Source organism: Rhamphochromis sp. 'chilingali' (genome assembly GCF_963969265.1).
Source record: "Rhamphochromis sp. 'chilingali' genome assembly, chromosome: 3".
Taxonomy (NCBI): Eukaryota; Metazoa; Chordata; class Actinopteri; order Cichliformes; family Cichlidae; genus Rhamphochromis; species Rhamphochromis sp. 'chilingali'.
The window spans coordinates 25,259,939-25,276,010 of NC_137931.1; the positions used below are offsets into that span (position 1 = coordinate 25,259,939).

At 43.8% G+C, this 16,072-nt stretch overlaps 1 protein-coding gene across 1 annotated transcript; it reads left to right on the forward strand.

The window, feature by feature from the left end:
* Nucleotides 1–1,348: 1,348 nt before the first annotated feature.
* Nucleotides 1,349–15,862, forward strand: LOC308394070 (desmoglein-2.1-like). The gene is made up of 9 exons (XM_080878224.1): nt 1,349–2,261; nt 2,693–2,856; nt 3,213–3,347; nt 4,726–4,911; nt 5,088–5,365; nt 5,455–5,597; nt 5,703–5,924; nt 8,759–8,995; nt 15,495–15,862. The coding sequence occupies exons 1-9, from the start codon at nt 2,219–2,221 to the stop codon at nt 15,677–15,679; spliced, it is 1,593 nt and encodes a 530-aa protein (XP_080734350.1). The 5' UTR covers nt 1,349–2,218; the 3' UTR covers nt 15,680–15,862.
* Nucleotides 15,863–16,072: the final 210 nt, after the last annotated feature.

Below are 16,072 nucleotides of genomic sequence, written 5' to 3' on the forward strand. Positions count from 1 at the left end.
CTATTTCCTCGACCCAAAGACAAAGTGTGGTCTCCACCCACTCAAGCAGCTTAAACTGTTTGCTCCTACTGCCCTCCGTGGTTATCTGCTCAAATATTACCACGATCATCCCACAGCTGGACACCTGGGCATTGCAAAAACGCTGGCACGCTTGCGTCTCAGATTCTTCTGGCCACACATGAACTCTGACGTGAAAAAGTATGTGGTCTCATGTTGTTCGTGTCAAACCACTAAGCCGAGTCAAAGAAAAACAGGAGGCCTTATGGTCCCTATCCAGCCACAAAGACCATTGGAGTACGCAGGGGTGGACTATGTTGGCCCACTGCCCCGCACACAAAGGGGGAATGCTTATATCCTTGTTTTTGTGGACTATTTCTCAAAATGGGTCGAGGTGAGTGCTGTGAGAGAAGCCACTGCTCAAGTTGCTGCGAACAAGTTCATTACTGACATTTTTGCCCGACATGGTTCTCCCTCCCACCTTATTTCTGATAGGGGAACGCCTTTCGTCAGTGACCTCTTTGAGCATGTTTTGTTGACTCTTGGGACTGAACACAGACTAACAACTGCATACCATCCTCAAACGAATGCAACTGAGCGTGTAAATCGCACTTTGAAAACGGCCATTCGAGCCTATGTTGGGGATAAACACACCTCTTGGGACAAGTATCTTCCCCAGATCTGTTTTGCACTGCGCACTGCGCCTCATGAGAGCACAGGCTTGAGCCCGTCCATGATGCTGTATGGGCGAGAGTTGGACACGCCCTTGGACCTTGTCACTCAACCCTCCTGGGAGGGACTGAGCGACCCGGAAACGCCCCACTCAGATAACCTGAGAGCTTCGCTTCGGGATGCTCATGAACATGCTCGCGTGGTGCTCGGAGAGAGTCATGAAAGGCAAAAGCGCTACTATGATCTGAGACGTCGCACGGTTTCTTATGAAGTTGGGGACCTCGTCAGGGTAAAGTCACACCCAAAATCAGACGCATCGTCCAACTTTTCTGCTAAGTTGGCCCCGCTTTACACGGGTCCCTACCGCATCTCCAAGAGGATGTCGGATGTGAATTACTCTCTCACCACAGTGGACACTGGGGAGAGAGTGGGAGTTTTTCATGTTGCGAACATGCAACCATTCCATACCTGGGACTCGGCTTTGTCTAGCCAGCGTGCGAAGCTAAATGCTACAGCAGCTTTGGATCTCAGTGTCCCGGACAGCAGTTTGCCTCCTGCTCTTTCAGTCCCGGGCCGCATTGACTGTGACGCGGTTGACGCAACTCCCACGGTCTTTAGCAACGCCCCTGCTGAGACTGGCTTTGACTGTGCTGACGCTGCCCCGCTTGTCGTGGACCAGAACTCTTTCCAAGAGACTGCTGACGTTGCTCTGGAGACAGAGGTTAACAGTTCACCTCCTGCTGCCGATGGGTGTGCTGTTAGAGGTTCTTATGACCTCAGACCAAGACGAGTTCCTAGGGTCACCGCTGACTGGTCGGTCAATAGGTGGACCAACCCTTTTCATACTGACAGATTTAACATAAAGTGACCTTGTTTGCTTTCTGATGTGTTTCATGTGGTCTGCTGTTGTCACAGGACCGTTGTTTGAGTTTTCTACGATTCATGTTGGCACTGTTTTCATGTTGTGGTGATATGTTCATGCTTACTGTTGTAATTTTTGGGAAAACGGTGGAAACGCAATGTAACAATAAGAGGGAATTTCATTCTGTCATTGTCCTGGCTGTCCTAAGCTTATTTTCTTTCTTTGACATTTATTTGAATGGGCATTCACCATGTGGGACACTGTCATGTATGCCAGTTTGTCAATTTTGGACTGTACATTCCCCTATTTTGGTTTTGACGTCTTATCCTGCTGACCATGTATGGAGGCTGGTTAAGTTTGAACTGTACCTTTGCTGTGTTCGGCTGGGGACAGCCTTTGTTTAACCGGGGGGGAATATGTAACAGCCGTTATGGTGTGGTGTCCCTTTAAGACACCCAAGTCGAGGGTTGATGGTGTCATCAGTGTGTGCCACTGCTCTCTCGTTTTCTCTCTCTGTGATTATGAGGACACGTGCCTTCACGCTCGTGCTTAACGAGGGACGGACTTATGTTTTCTTTTTGAGACCCTTTTTTTTGTTTTGTTTGCAACGCTTGGGTTGTATGAACGCTGGGCATTTTGTTGTTGAGCCGCAGCCGTTCAGCCGGGCTTTTATACGGTTGCTGAAGAATGCGTATTAAAGAACCACCGTGGATTACTGATACCAGTGTGGGTGTGTATCCTTCCGCCTAGCCTGCTAGGTGTTTTGCCGCCTCTTCTCAACCACACAACACAACCCAACGTTACAAAGCATTGTGGCTTTGTATTTGCAGGGTGATCAAATTTTTACAATGACCTGCTAAAGGTGATAGCATAAAAAACATTGAGTTATCATGTAAGGTTAAATGCAGTCTGTAGTTAACAAATGTGTCTGAATTCTTATATAGTTAAGTTTATATTTGTAAGAATCTATAAAAGCCTCTAAAAGTTTTGCCAGTATATTGAGTAAATAGTGTTACAGATGACTTAAACTTTTACAAGTTAAAGCTCTAGTGGAAAGTAAGTCATTGTTTTACATCACAAGAAAACAAACAATGCCATTTAATGCCATTCTTTTTGCTTGTTTTAGGTTTTATGACTGTTTCATTTCATGCTGTTTTTCAGGTAGTTTTGTGATGAAAGTAACAGCAACTGATGCTGATGAACCATGGTCTTTACGTTCTGTGATTTCCTACACCATCATTAATCAGAATCCACCTGACGATATGTTTTACATTAACAGAGATGATGGTTCCATCTTTGTTAAAAAGCCTCTTCTGGAGAGAGAGGTATGATTAGATTAAAAAAATGTAATGCATCTCTTTCATTCAACAAGGTGTTAGAGCAAAAGTAACTAGCTAACTAAAACTAAATTAAGTATCACAAGCCACTCAAGTTAATGTGCAGGGTCAGCAATAATATGCAACTCTGTTGATGATAGACAATGAGCTTAACTGCAGCAGTATATGGGACTGTAACGTTAATGCTTAACCTTTTGATCAGCAAACCACAACCATAACAGTGAATTCACCCCAATGTGTCCCTTTTACAAATTTGTCTGAGAGTCTAACTTTGGACAGCCCACACATTTCTTCAGTTGCTCTTATGGTCTTGTAATATACAGCATACAATCTTCTGATTTCAGAAATGTGGTCAGTACATTCTGACTGTAAGAGGCCAAGACCTAAAAGGTTTACCAGAAGGAAACACTGGAACAGGCAATGTTACTATAAACATCCGTGATGTGAACAACAACCTTCCCACTCTTGAAAAAGAGCAGGTACTTCTCTTCCTCACAGTCCTCTATATTAACATGATATACACCAATGAGTTAAACTGCAGGAATGTCTTAAAGACATAAAGACCTGGATGGCCGCTAACTTTCTGCTTCTTAATTCAGATAAAACTGAGGTTATTGTACTCTGCCCTGAAAAGCTTAGAAATATGGTATCTAACCAGATTCTTACTCTGGCTGGCATTACCTTGGCCTCCAGTAATGCTGTGAGGAACCTTGGAGTCATTTTTGACCAGGACATGTCCTTCAACGCACATATTAAACAAATATGTAAGACTGCTTTCTTCCATTGGCACAACATCTCTAAAGTTAAAAATATCCTGTCTCAGAGTGACGCTGAAAAACTAGTTCATGCATTTATTATTTCCAGGCTGGACTACTGTAATTCATTATTATCAGGATGTCCGAAAAACTCCCTGAAAAGCCTTCAGCTAATCCAAGATGCTGCAGCAAGAGTCCTGACAGGGACTAGAAAGAGAGAGCATCTTTCTCCTGTTTTGGCTTCCCTTCATTGGCTTCCTGTTAAATCCAGAATTGAATTCAAAATCCTGCTCCTCACATACAAGGTCTTAAATAATCAGGCCCCATCTTATCTTAATGACCTTGTAGTACCATATCACCCTATTAGAGCACTTCGCTCTCGCTCTGCAGGCCTACTTGTTGTTCCTAGAGTATTTAAAAGTAGAATGGGAGGGAGAGCCTTCAGTTTTCAGGCCCCTCTTCTGTGGAACCAGCTTCCAGTTTGGATTCGGGAGACAGACACTATCTCTACTTTTAAGATTAGGCTTGAAACTTTCCTTTTTGCTAAAGCATATAGTTAGGGCTGGACCAGGTGACCCTGAATCCTCCCTTAGTTATGCTGCAATAGACATAGGCTGCCGGGGGATTCCCATGATGCACTGAGTTTTTCCTTTCTAGTCACCTTTCTCACTCACTATGTATTAACAGACCTCTCTGCATTGAATCATATCTGTTATTAACCTCTGTCTCTCTTCCACAGCATGTCTTTTATCCTGTCTTCCTTCTCTCACCCCAACCGGTCGCAGCAGATGGCCGCCCCTCCCTGAGCCTGGTTCTGCTGGAAGCTTCTTCCTGTTAAAAGGGAGTTTTTCCTTCCCACTGTTGCCAAAGTGCTTGCTCATAGGGGGTCATATGATTGTTGGGTTTTTCTCTGTATCTATGAAGCGCCTTGAGGCGACTTATGTTGTGATTTGGCGCTATATAAATAAAATTGAATTGAATTGAATACTTTGTGTTCAATGTGTTAGAATATGCTTCCAAAGGCCTTTTTAGATGATTTCAGGAAATAACACATTAAGTGTCATAAAAAATGTTGAAATAACTTTTAAGTGTTCCACTGCAGTATGAAGGAAGCATTGAGGGGAACATACAAGGTGTGGAGGTGATGAGGATCCAAGCAGAGGACCTAGATCTGAAGGCCACAGACAACTGGAAAGCTGTCTTTAATATTGTCAGAGGCAATGAAGGCGGGTATTTCAGCATTAAAACAGACCCCAACACCAACAAGGGCATCTTAATGCTTGATAAGGTACAGCAGACAAAATTTCAAAGAAATTTATGTTATGCAGTCTATTGTGAGATGCATTTATTAAATGCTGGCAGGATGCCCCTTACATGAGGACATATACACTCATAATACATGACATACTTTTATTTACACGATCCACTATTTCAGTTTTATTCTTTATGTCTGCCATTTCACAGCCTGTGGATTATGAGAATGTGAAGAACTTTGTATTGGGGTTAACTGTAAGGAACAAGGCCCCACCTTTTTCTGGAGGATCATTTTGGCAATGGGGGGGAGAATATAAAATCTATCCCATCAAAATCAATGTAAAGAACCAGCCTGAGGGGCCACATTTTGATCCCAAAGTCAAAGCTATAGCCATCTCCAAGAAAGACACCTCCTTCAACATTACAGATGTTGTTGCTAGCAATCCTGCAATAGATCAAGATACTGGAGAACTGGCTGAGAATGTCAGGTCAGTGCATACACATGAAACAAGAATTACATGTTATCTTCTCTTCCTAAGTACAATAATAACTGGTTTGTGGCCTATCTCTGATGTAGGTATGCCAAAGGCTCAGACCCAGATAACTGGTTGACTATTGACCCAGAGACAGCTGAGATCAAACTCAACAGGATACCTGACAGGGAGTCTCCATACCTGGTCAATGGGACATATTTTGCCAAAGTACTCTGCATTACAAAAGGTACAGAATGAATGCCATTAGCCTCCCTCTGAAGAAAGGAAAAACCAAAAAAAAGAAAAAAAAAGTGATGAATTATATATTATTATTTCTGTTTTTACATCACAGAAACACCTGCTAAAACAGCTACTGGTACCATAGCCATCCAGTTGGAAAATTTTAATGACCACTGCCCTATCGTGACCAGTGACATCAAGACTATGTGCACCACTGAGAATTCTGTTATTGTGAATGCTAACAATGAGGATGCATATCCTAATGGACCTCCTTTTAAGTTTGAGATTATCCCAGAAAATACTAAAGGGAAATGGCACATGGAGAATCTAAATGGTGAGGAAATTACTTCCAATCATTTCAAATGTATCTAGTTAAATATACAATAGAATAAATACAATAGAAAAATATAATAAATATATACATACACTGAACAAAAATATAAACGCAACACTTTTGTTTTTGCTCCCATTCCCCATGGGATGGACGTAGAGACCTAAAATTCATTCCAGATACACAATATAACCATCCCTCCCAAACAGTGGTCACAAATCAGTCCAAATGTGTGGTAGTGGGCACATCTGCTATATTGAGATAATCCATCCCACCTCACAGGTGTGCCACATCAGGATGCTGATCTGACATCATGAGTAGTGCACAGGTGTACCTCAGACTGCCCACAACAAAAGGCCACCCTGGAATGTGCAGTTTTGTCTCACAGCAAAATGCCACAGATGCCACAAGCAATGAGGGAGCGTGCAATTGGCATGCTGACAGCAGGAATGTCAACCAGATCTGTCGCCCGTGCATTGAATGTTCATTTCTCAACCATAAGCCGTCTCCACAGGCGTTTCAGAGAATATGGCAGCACATCCAACCGGCCTCACAACCGCAGACCTCGTGTAACCACACCAGCCCAGGACCTCCACATCCAGCAGGTTCACCTCCAAGATCGTCTGAGACCAGCCACCCAGACAGCTGCTGGAACAATTGGTTTGCACAACCAAACAATTTCTGCACAAACTGTCAGAAACAGTCTCAGGGACGCTCAACTGCATGCCCGTCGTCCTCATCGGGGTCTTGACCTGACTCCAGCTCGTCGCCGTAACAGACTTGTGTGGGCAAATGCTCACATTCGATGGCGTCTGGCACGTTGGAGAGGTGTGCGCTTCACGGATGAATCATGGTTCACATTGTTCAGGGCAGATGGCAGCTGAGAATGTCCCAGTTCTTGCATGGCCAGCATACTCACCGGACATGTCACCCATTGAGCATGTTCGGGATGTGCTTGACCGGCGTATACGACAGCGTGTACCAGTTCCCACGAATATCCAACAACCTCGCACAGCCATTGAAGTGGAGTGGACCAACATTCCACAGGCCACAATTGACAATCTGATAGACTCCATGCGACGATGTGTTGCACTGCATGAGGCAAATGGTGGTCACACCAGATACTGACCGGTTCTGGGTCCCCAGACCCCCAATAGTGCAAAAAACTGCACATTCCAGGGTGGCCTTTTGTTGTGGGCAGTCTGAGGTACACCTGTGCACTACTCATGATGTCAGATCAGCATCCTGATGTGGCACACCTGTGAGGTGGGATGGATTATCTCAATATAGCAGATGTGCCCACTACCACACATTTGGACTGATTTGTGACCACTGTTTGGGAGGGATGGTTATATTGTGTATCTGGAATGAATTTTAGGTCTCTACGTCCATCCCATGGGGAATGGGAGCAAAAACAAAAGTGTTGCGTTTATATTTTTGTTCAGTATAAATGCATGATATGTTGGAATTTAGTTTATCAACTTATATTTCTGTTTTCCACATTTTGTAAAGCAAATTTACTTCAGTTTTTTTTATTTTACAAATAAGAGGTTATACTACCAGTAAACTTGTCGATCTCCAGTGGACTACCAAAAAGTTGTGGTATTCTGCACTTCCTCTTTGTGTTTTGTCCTGTTCTGATTTAATGCACAATGGTGTCCCACTAGTTGGTCTTGTTAAGCGTACACTATTTTACAGAGTGACATATTTCCTATCATGAACTACAGTACATGTGCCTTCTCAAATCCCCATTTTGCTCAATGACCTGCAAATTGTATGCGTAGCATTCTCTACCTTAGAGTCCTGTTGAAAATAGTTGCAAAAAAAAGAAGAAATCCATGTAGCTGATGTGGGCCAGAGTAACTTAGCCCTGATTAGCTATCCTCCTGCTGATGATAGAATGATGATAGAAGCTTTATCACAAAGAATGCCTATTGATATATAAGGAGAGATTATCTTTACTTTGGCTGGTGTTAGTTGGTGTCTGTTTTTAGATTTCACTTGGTAAGCACTGTTTACCTTGCTTGCTCAGATAATAATTCCTTATTATCAGGTTGGTCTAAAAGCTTGCTGAAAAGCCTTCAGTCAGTGAAAAACTGCAGTAAGAACACTAGCAATATTGGAAAGAGAGATAATGTTTCTCCTGTATTAGCTTCTTTTCATCAGCTCCCTGTTAAATCCAGATTTTTTTTTCAAATCTTTCTCACATAGGTCTTGAATATTTCGCTATTAGGTGATAGGGTCTATTTAGACCCTATCACCTAACAGCATCATATTAACCTAACAGATGACTTTACTCTCAGACTGCAAGTTTACTTGTTGTTACTAGAATTTCTTAAAGTAGAATGGTGAGACAACTTTCAGCTTTCTGTTGTCTAACCACCTAACTGTTTGGCTTGGGGAAGCAGAGATCTTCTAGACTTTTTAGCCTTCAAACTTTTCTTTTTGATAAAGTTTATAGTTAGGACTACATCATGTCCCCCTGAACCATTGCTAATGTTGTGCTGTTAAAGGGTGGGGGTCTTCCCATGATGAGCATTTCTTCCTTACACTCTCTTTTCACTTCCCATGTGCCCCCAACGAGCGGGATGATAACTTTTGTGTTTTCTTCCACCCCACCATCACCATGTGCTGCTCATAGGCGATCATCCGATTGCTGGCGTTCTCTCTAATACTGTAGGCTCTTTGCTGTAGAATTTCAAACACGCTGTGTTATGTAAATAAAACTGATTTCAAATTAATTTAATTCTATTTAATTTAATCTGTTAGATTGTCATTTCAGGAATAATATGTATTCATTCTGTACATGTGTAACATCTCTGTGTGGTTTCTGACAGATACTGCGGCTATCTTGCGGGCTCAAAACTTCATGTGGCCGGGTATCTATGAGGTGGAACTGGTGATTAAAGATCAGCAGGGAAAGGCCTGCCCAGAACCACAGAGAGTCTGGGTTCGAGTATGCACGTGTGAGGATGGAGTTGTGTGTGGAAAATGGGATGGCAATAATCAGCCAGTCAAAAGAGTGCAATTAGGACCTGCAAGTATTGGGATAATGGTGGTGCTGCCACTGCTGTGTAAGTGTTACATGATTATTCTATTTCACAAAAGAAACAATTGAGTTTTTGTTAAACCTCAGATCCACTGACCAATGTGATGCTACACTTTTGATAGTAAATACCAAATGTGTTAGCACATTGTTAAGGTTCAAAATATTGGGGATGGACACCAGAGGAAAAACCCACAATAACAACACTGGTCCGGTCGGGTTGAGTCAAACGATGATTTAATGATCACACACGTGGGAGATGGACACTGTATGCAGACAGTCTCAGATCTCATCTCAAAAAACACATCACCATAGTTTTATGAAATCAGGGTATTAGAACGCCCCCTCATGCGTAGTGACAGGTGTAATACAATCAATCTTGACAATTTTATTTAACACAAAGAATAACATTGTCTCCTTCCCGAGGGCAGACGCTGACTGCCCCCGTCTCCTGGAACCGTCTGTACCCTGCTAAGACACAACATGGCAGCTACAAGGACTCTTTCATTTATTAAGACCATCAGTGTGTATTGCTCTAAATCAAGTATATAATATTAAATGAATATTGCTGGATCAGCTACTTCTACTTAAAACATATTAAAACATGACTAAGCACAAAATCACCAAGAATAACATCTTATAAGTGCTGCAAGAATAACATCTTATAAGTGCTGTGTAAGCGCGTGCGGCCTTCCAAGCTCAAAGCCTTTGCCCTCCATAGATCAGCCAGACTCGCGCTGGCTGTAGCTTTTAACCTTTAATTACCTTAAGCACAACTCTAGAATAAGCAACAAACTGCAATGTGTATGGAATGATCATGGTTACATCTGCAATGGAAAATCATGTTATTATTCTGGTACCTGTAAGAAAAGATCAAACTAAAGTTATCACCATCACTGTAATGCAAAGAATAATGTAAGGTCAAAAACTTCAATTTATGCTTAATGCAAAGCTGGTTATATACTTCTAATGAACTAATAATGCCATATTAAAATATTAAATGATAATGAGAAAAACATCCCCTCCTTATTCTACAACATCTTAATTACTGGTAAAGAAATTTTTAGGTTCCACCCTTTCCTTGTTGTAAGAAGCCCATTGATCCATCCATCGATTCCTTCTGTCAGATGCCTGAACCACCTCAACTGGCTCCTTTCGATGTGGAGGAGAAGCGGCTGTATTCTGAGTAGGGATGGGTATTGATAAGATTTTCACGATTCCAATTCCATTTTCGATTCTGTTTAACAATTCGGTTCTTTATTGATTCTCTTATCGATTCTTTTTTTTAAAAAGGAGAACACTAAGGTCGATTAGCTTAGAATTTTGTTTTATATCTTCTCTTTGAACAAGATAGAAATTTAGGAGTAGCATGGCCTTACAAACCCAACAGTGAGATCTTAAGAGATGCAGCCTATGGCTCTGCAATGTGGTGTCACAGGGTCCACGGGGAAAAAAATTGTAAATGTAAAATAATAAAATAAATATTCTTCTGTAGCAATAACAAAGTATAACATAAATTATTCTGTAGCAATTACACAAGAATATGCAGTAATGTCCCTGCCTACAATTAAACACATTCACTTACCGAAAATCAGGGCATCTGCTGTGGCAAATAGATGTTTGCCACTGCTCTGTGACATTAGTCTATCCTGGCCTGAAAGGAGATGCTACCGGTAGACTGCAGTGAGAACTGCCAGCGAGCGCCAGCCAGACTCTGTCTTTCTCATCATGGTCACCTAAATGCAGCGCACAGTAATGGCAGGTTTTGTAATAAGGCAGACATAATATGCACTGTTAGTTGATTATTTACCTGCCGCATTAACAGGAGAGGACGTGCAAACGTTACCGCTGCTGCTGGGTTGAGATTCACGAGTCTGGAGCGGAATTAAAAACACGACATTCATTTAAGGTTATCGTGTGTTTTGTGAGCAAATGCTTTTGCATATTTGTAGTGTTTCCTCCTTTAAATGAAATATCTACTTTGCAAGTATTGCAAGTTGCCCTGTTGTCATCCATTCTCATAAAGTATAACCAAACTTTTTAGCGTTTGAGCCGCTTAAAGGCGCCATGTTTCCTGCCAGGTAAATGATGCTCCGCAACGTGGTGATGTCATTCGGGGCGACTGGAATTGATAAGGGAATCGTTTGCAAAAATGGCAAACAATTCCAAGGAATTGAAACAGTGGGAACCGGTTCTCAACAAGAACCACAACAAACAACAAACAGGTCCGCATCACTGGAGTTGGAGCACCAATTCGTCCCTTCTCCCGTCACTCATGAATAAGACTCCAAGGCTACGTTCACACTGCAGGTCTTAATGCTCAATTCCGATTTTTTTGATCAAATCCGATTTTTTTGTCTGCTTGTTCACACTACAAATAAAATGTGACCGCAAACGCGCTCTAGTGTGAACCCTCAAAGCGGCCCGCATGCGCAAAAGAAGATGTCACACACAACGCGCTCTGTTTAGATCCAGACCAAAAAATATTGTTTGACTGTTGGCCCTTAATATAAAGACTGGTTTCGGACTTTACGTTTCCCAGTTTTGCTTTAAGTTATAAAGTTATTTTGTTATTTACATATGGCCCAATAATTATTCTTATTGCTGTTTTAGAGAGGAGCGGTGCTTCAAATGATAGTTGCTGATTTCTGTCAGAATCTGCAGATTATACAGTACAAATAAAATTTTCACGTTTCTCCAACGCTGTCTTCCCAACTGTTTCACTAACATCTACACGGGATGGCCAGGAAGCATTTGCGATGTCTTCTCGGGCGCTTCTCCGGCACTGATAATTGGCGTCTGTTTTATGTCAGTGACATAAAAGACAGATTTAATGCGACATGACCGTTCAAACAGCAGTCGCTTTCTAAAACATCAGGTATGTATCGGATTCAGTACCACATACGAAAGTGACCCAGATCGGATGATTTGAAAATATCGGATTTGTGCCGTTCACACTGTCATACCATGATCGGATATGGGTCGCACAGGGTCAAAAAAGTTGGATTTGCTGCACTTACGCCTGCAGTGTGAATAGGGATGGGTATCGTTTAGGTTTTATCCGATACCGGTGCCAAATCGGTACTTTTGAAATGGTGCCGGTGCTTAAACGGTGCTCGAACCGGTGCTTAAAGAATGGAGAACACAAACTTTGTCCAAAAACCTCTCATGTTCAGCTGTTTTGTTTTTTTTTTGTAAAAAGATAACAATGTTAGCCTTTTCTGCAGCTATGGGGCATATATGGTATCACTCTTGGCTGGAAGCAGTGCTTAAACAATGGAAAAAAAACCACAAACTTTGTCCAAAAACCTCTCATGTTCAGCTGTTTCCCACTTTTTCTTTGGTCATTTTAGCCTTTTTGGCCAGGGTGAAGGGAGTATCTGCCATCAAACAAGAGGACAGCCGCATGTAGCTATGATCATGTTTGCTAGTTCACCTTACATGCATTAATGTAATAACGTGGTTAGCCTACTCAACGTAAATTACACTCGAACAACATTTAGCTACTCACGCAGAAAAGAACGGCTGCTGCTGCCATCATCATCATCATCATCATCATCATCATTTCTGCTACACTGGCAGGGCTAGGGGCCAGGACTCTATTCTTCGGGTTTTTGGGGGATGTTGCTCCGGGTCCGATAACTGGCAACCCACCCAACGTGCACAGTGTGAGGTCTCGCAGCAAGCTATCAAATACGGCGCATTTCTCGGCTTTTAAAAAAACGCTATGCGTCGCCAGGTGTTTCATTGGATTTGAGGTGTTACTTCCTTTGACAGTATCACAGTATCAGCTTAAAGCACTTGTTGCAGGCTGCTGAGTTTGCATATTTTGCTGTGAAGTACAGCCAGACTTTTGACCGCTTCGCCTTGGACATTTTTAATCTGTAGCTCTGCTCTAACTGAACGTACGTACCTGGCCCCGCCTACTATCCTGGGAAACGTAAAATGATTGGCTAGAAGTGTATCACAGCTCAGGAAAAAAAAGCACCGAAATAAAGCACCGAAATGTGCGCTGCTTTTCGGTCTGGTTACTACCGTTTATGACATAAACGGTACCCATCCCTAAGTGTGAACGTAGCCCAAGATACTTGAACTCCTCCACTTGGGGCAGGAACTTGTCCCCGACTCAGAGTGGGCACTTTTCCTGCTGAGGACCAGGGCCTCAGATTTAAAGGTGCTAACTCTCATTCCCACTGCTTCACACTCGGCTGCGAACCGTTCCAGTGCGAGCTGGAGGCCATCACCAGGTGAAGCCAAAAGAACCACATCATTCGCGAAAACGCAGAGATGAGATTCTGAAACCACCGAAGTCAAAGCCTTCCGTCACTTGGCTGTGCCTATAAATTCTATCCATAAAAATTATGAACATAATTGGTGACAAACAGCAGCCCTGGCAGAGCCCGTCACCCACCAGGAACTAGTCCGACTTATTGTCTGCTATGCGGACCAAGCTCTTGCAACGGTTGTATAAGGATTAAATGGCCCGTAGCAATGGGCCACACACCCCATACTCCTGGAGCACCCCCCACTCCGAGGGACACGGTCGAATGACTTCTCCAAGTCCACAAAACACATGTAGACCCCATGCACCTTCAAGGCAAACTCCCATGCACCCTCAAGTATCCTTGAGAGGGTAAAGAGCTGGTCCAGTGTTCCACGACCAGGACGAAAACTGCATTGTTCCTCCTGTATCCGAGGTTCGATTAACGGACGGACTCTCCTTTCCAGCACCCTGGCATAGACTTTCCCAGGGAGGCTGAGGAGTGTGATCTCCCTATAATTGGAACACACCCTCCGGTTCCCTTTCTTAAAGGTGAGAACCACCACCCCGGTCTGCCAATCCCGAGATACCACCCCTGATTTCCATGCAACATTGTAGAGGCATGTCAAACAGGACACCCCTACAACATCCAGAGCCTTCATCAACTCAGTGCAGACCTCATCTACCCCAGGGGCTCTGCCACCAAGGAGTTGTTTAACTGCCTCTGTGACCTCGCCCCCAGAGATAGGCGGGTCATCCCCTTTGTCCCCAGACTCTGCTTCCTTCACGGAAGAAGTGCCAGACGTCCTCAAAGTATTCCTTCCTGCCCCACAATTTTTTCAGTCGAAGTCAGCAGCGCTCCACCCGCCTTATACACAGTGCAGGTAGAGCACCGCTTTCCCTTCCTGAGTCGCCTGATGGTTTGCCAGAATTTCCAGGCAGTCTGAAATTCTTTGGCCTCTCCAAACTCTTTCCAAACCCAAGTTTTTCAGCCACTGCTCGAGCCGCGTTCTGCTTGGCCTGTCGGTACTTATCGGCTATCTCAGAAGTCCCACAGGCTAACCAAGCCCAACAGGACTCCTTCTTCAGCTTGGTAGATCCCTTCACCTCTGGTGTCCACCATCACTTTCGGGGGTTACTACCATGACAGGCACCAACCACACTGTGGCCGTAGCTCAGCGCAGCGGCTTCGGCAATGGAGGTGCTGAACATGGTTCATTTGCATTCAATGTCCCAAGTCTCCCTCAGAATGCTGTTGAAGCTCTGCCAGAGGTGTGCGTTGAAGATCTCGCAGACTGGGGCCTCTGCTAGGTGTTCCCAGCACACCCTCACTATACTTTTAGGTGCGCCACATCTGTCCAGTGTTCTCCCCCGCCATCTGATCCAACTCACCGCCGGGTGGTGATCATTTGACGGCTCAGCCCTGCAGGTCTGGTGATGTGATTACAAAATCGGCCTGCAGCCTAGAGCATCCTGGTGCCATTTGCACTTATGGACACTCTTATTTTCGAACATGGTGTTCGTTATAGCCAAACAGTGGTTTGTACAGAAATTCAAGAACAAAACACTGCTTGGGTTCAGATCCGGGAGGCTGTTCCTCCCAGTCACGCCCCTCCAGGTCTCACTGCCGTTGCCCACATGAGCATTGAAGTCTCCCAATATGACAACATAGTCCCCAGGCGGAGCACCCTCCAGCACCCCACCCAGGGAATCCAAGAAGGCTGAGTACTCTGAACTGCCACTCGGCGCATAAGCACAGGACCTGTTCCTCGACCCAAAGGCTCAGGGAACAAACCCTTTTATCCACTGGGAGAAACCCTAACAGGCAGGCAGCAAGCTGAGTAGATGTTAGAATACCCACCCCAGCCTGCCACCTCTTACCAGGGACAACTCTAGACTGAGACAGAGTCCAGCCCCTCTCCAGGAGACTGGTTCCAGAGCCCACGCCGTGCGTTGAGGTGGGCCCGACTATATCTCGCTGGTACCTCTCAAACTCACTAACTCAGGCTCCTTCCCCGCCATAGAGGTGCCATTGCATGCCCCAAATGCCAGTCTTGGTAGCCGGCAATTGGTCCGCCAGGGCTTGCTCTCCTGGCTCGACACACAATGCACCTGACCCCTATGATGTCTCATGCGGGTGGTGGACCTGCAGGAAGATTGGGGGGGGTGGGGGGGGGGGGGGTGTCTTAAAAACTGTGAAATAATGCATCTCCAATAAACCACATTTTGAAACTTAAACTCTGTCTAAAACTTATTTGTTTTCCAGGTTTTTTTCTGTTTCTGATCTTCTGCCACTATAAAAAGGCACTGAGAGATTTGTCCCCTGCAAATATGGTCAGGTTTAAAGATCCTTCAGCAACAGCCCCAGAATACACCACCCTTGCTGTGGCTACGGAAAGTCTGAATTCTGGGACAGTATTACACTCAGGTGAGTGGCAAAGGCTCAACTGATGTCCAATGGAAAGAAATACGCGAAGGACAATTTGTTAGTTATTGTATTGAGGACTCAGGTTACTCTGCTGACTCTTTGCCTTTTGGAGTCAGACCGTTACCTTTAGTTTCTCAAAGACCTCAGACCAAAGTTCAAGGTTCTTGCAGGGTTGTACAGAAGCAAATAAATAAATAAATAAAATTACAAATACATTAAATAAATAAATAAATAACCCTTCTAATAGCAAATTAATGGTACATTCTGTCATGACCCCTTGTTTTGGTGTTTGATTCCTGTTATGAATTCTTCCTTAATATTTTTAGCCTAGATTCCTGTTCACAAACTTTTCTGGTTTGCTGTTTTACAGTTTAAAAAGTTATTTTTAAAGTTTAATGCTGTTAAAGTTTTGGTTT

Coding starts and splice junctions, on each gene's coding strand:
- LOC308394070 (XM_080878224.1), top strand. CDS start 2,219: ATGCGTATTAAAGAACCACCGTGGATTACTGATACCAGTGTGG. Junction 4,912..5,087: donor GCATCTTAATGCTTGATAAG/GTACAGCAGACA, acceptor GCCATTTCACAG/CCTGTGGATTATGAGAATGT. Junction 5,598..5,702: donor AGTACTCTGCATTACAAAAG/GTACAGAATGAA, acceptor TTTACATCACAG/AAACACCTGCTAAAACAGCT.